The following is a 3044-nucleotide window of genomic DNA, read 5'->3' as shown; positions in this document are numbered from 1 at the left end:
AGATGTGGAGGCTGTATCCTGAGTTGTTTCTGATCCCGACTTGTAACCTGTACACCTTCCTAACAAACCCCATAAATAGGAGTACCGCCTGAGAGTTCGGTGTGGCCACTGCACAGCAGAGTGCTGGCAGAGGGAGGGTTGGTGTCAGCACAGGGTAAGGAAGGTGGAAGGGTAGAAACAAGTCTGACCTCCATCCACATCTCCGCTGTCGTGTGCATCACACCCAAAGCAGAAAACCCAAACCCACAGCTGTCCAAGTCAGCTCTGACTCTCAGCAACCCTGCAGGAGCGAACAGAGGTGCCCCATCGGGTTTCCAAGGCTGTAACCTTTACCGTAGCAGGCTGCTACATCTTTCTCCCCAGAAGCTGGTTGGTTGAAATCGCTGACCCCCAACTCTTAGCCCCTGAGCCCGCCAGGGCTCCTTCTGCATCAAACATCGATAGGCATAAAGTAAGAGTGTTTGCAATAAACACTCTGCATGAATGGACAGTCATCAGGTGGTATAGCCAGACAATGGAATACTATCCCAGCATAAAAAAGAATTAAGTATTGACCCTGGCTACAGGAGGTGTGAACCCTGAAAACATCATGCAGTGATGAACCACACAGTATATAATTCCATCAACATGTAACTTTCAAGGAGCTCTGGTAGTGTTGTTGTTTTGTTGTTGTTAAGTGCCATAGAGTCAGTTCTGACCCCCAGCAACCCTGGATAAGAGTTTCCAAGGAGCAGCTGGTGAGCTTGAACCGCCAACCTTAAAGTTCAAAAGGCTTAGCAGTCTGGTGCATTAACCCACAGCACCACACCAGGACTCCCTTTGGTAGTGTAGTGGATACAAATTGGGCTGAGAACCTCAAAGTCAGCAGATGGAAACTACCAGCTGCTTTCCGTAGGAGAAAGAAGAGGCTTTCTGCTCCAGTAAAGATTTACAGCCTCGGAAACCCTGTACAGGGTGGCTATGAGTCGGAACGGAGTCCAGGCCACATCACCACCACATGCAACGTTCAGAAAAGGCCAGTGGAGAGAGGCAGTGATTGCCTGGGGCCAGGACTGGAGTCCTTGTGTGGGTATGAGTTGGCACTGTACCAACAGGGCTGGGGACAGGTTGTAACTGCAAATGGGCACCAGGGATTTTTCAAGGATGGGGTAATGTTCTCAACAAGTCTCTCAATCTAGTAGAAATCATTGACTAATCCACCACCCACTGCAGTCCAGTCGTAGGGATCCATGCAACGCATCGTGCCCCTCCAGACAGAGAACTGCTCCATAGGGTTTCCCACACTGTCTTCTTTACGGAAGCAGATGGCTTCATCTTTCTCCCTAGAGGTAGCTCTTGGGTTCCAATCACTGACAGAGGTAGCAGTCCAACGTTTAAGTGAATTTCATAGTATGTCAATAACACCACAGGAATGCTCAGAGAACATAAAAAATTAATAGTAATAGTGAAATCAATAATAATAATAAAGGATTCTGCAGGTTATCTTTAAATGGGGGTTGTTGTTGAGTCGGATGCCACCCTGCACAGGGTTTCCGAGGAGCAGCTGGTGAGCTTAAACTACCAACCTTGCAGTTCAAACAGCTTTGCAATCGGCTACATTAACCCACAGCGCCCCGCCCCCCCCCAACAGGGGCTAATTCCTACTCTCCTCCAAGCTCCTCAGTTTGCTACACATGCAAACGTAGACCCAGAAGGGAAGACCAAAGGAAAGACCCCACGTCCAGAACTCAACTCAGTCCAGTCGGGAAGCGTCGTTCAGAGTTTAAAGCAAATGCAAATATTGAACTACTAGGGTCGAGGAAGCCAAGCTTCTCAGGAGCCTCAACCCAGATCTGGGGGTGCTAAGAAAAGTCAGGGTGGTGATTTCTACCTGTAGCCCCAGCATGACAAGGCAAAGCAAGTCTGGGGGACCCTGCAGGGTCCGAGGCTGGAAAGGCAGCCCACACCCACTAACCGTCGGGGGAGGATAAACACCGGGATCTGCAGGTGATGGCCGCATTGACTGACCAGGCAGGGTCGGAGACCAACCCGTCCAGGTGCACAGCGAGAAGGCGGCGAGTTTGGCGGCTGGGGCCAGCGATGGGTATCGCTTCCACGTTTGTATCGTCTACAGGAGAGGGGCGCCCCTCCGGGGTCGGGGCACCGGGAGGGAAGGGGTCGTCCCGTAGCAGACGGGAATGATCGTGAAGGAATGTTGATTCTGACACATGACCCCGATGTCCCCCGCGCTCGGCTGCCTGCTGCACCCCGAAGTCCTCGCGACACCGCAGTCCCGGCCCCGCGTTCTCACCTCGCAGCCTCTGGGTGCGGCCCACACACCGGAGCGCTCCGGCGGCCGTCAGCGGCCTCCAGAAGAGGGCTGACGGCGGTCCGCGCGTCGAAGCTGGCGGAAGTATTTGCGGCGGCCTCAAGCTTCGGTCTGGCGGGCCCGGGATAACCGAGCCTCAGCGGCCAGCACGCCTCTGGTCTCCATTCGGGGCTGTTTACTGCCAACTCTCGCGAGATCCTGCGACCCGTGCGGCGAGACCTGCAGCTGAGAGCTCGGGCCCTCGCCAGCCCTGCGTGCTCAGCGTGCCCCGCGCTAGAGGCCGGCTTGCGTGCGTGCGCGCTCTGACGCCGAGCCGAGGGGCGAAGGCCTCGCGATATTTGAGACACGGGGCGTGACTGTGGGCGGGGCCGTAGCCAACCTATTTTTTTATGTGGCCTGGAGTCGGTTCTGACTTATAGCGACCCTGTACGGGGTTTCCAAGGCTTTACGGGAGCAGAAACCCTCATCCTTCTCCCTCGGAACCGCTGGTAGTTTCAAACTGCTGAGCTTGCGGCACACAGCCCGATTCGTAACCACTACGCTACCAGAGCTCCTTGGCCAATTTCATGTTGTTGTTGTCAGGTGCCATCGAGTCGGAACCGACTCATACACAGCAGAACGAAACAATGTCCGATCCTGGGCCAACCTCACTACCGCCGCCACACTTGAGTCCATCAATGATGTCACCTGGCCAATCCATCTTGTTAGGGGTCTTCCTCTTTTTCTCTGACCCTCC

At 54.3% G+C, this 3044-nt stretch overlaps 1 protein-coding gene across 1 annotated transcript in view; it reads right to left on the bottom strand.

The window, feature by feature from the left end:
• Window positions 1-1949: 1949 nt before the first annotated feature.
• The window catches only part of HSDL1 (hydroxysteroid dehydrogenase like 1), a 17074-nt gene continuing 15979 nt past the window's right edge, over window positions 1950-3044 (bottom strand). Inside the window, exons 5-6 of the mRNA XM_006860294.1 lie at window positions 2528-2664; window positions 1950-2419 (exon numbers count right to left, since the gene is read on the bottom strand). Of these exons, the coding sequence (XP_006860356.1) occupies window positions 1950-2419; window positions 2528-2664 (607 nt within the window). The remainder of the gene's footprint in view (window positions 2420-2527; window positions 2665-3044) is intronic.

The sequence above is a fragment of the Chrysochloris asiatica genome, unplaced genomic scaffold, assembly GCF_000296735.1.
Source record: "Chrysochloris asiatica unplaced genomic scaffold, ChrAsi1.0 scaffold00037, whole genome shotgun sequence".
Taxonomy (NCBI): Eukaryota; Metazoa; Chordata; class Mammalia; order Afrosoricida; family Chrysochloridae; genus Chrysochloris; species Chrysochloris asiatica.
This window is presented reverse-complemented; position numbering and strand designations above follow the sequence as displayed.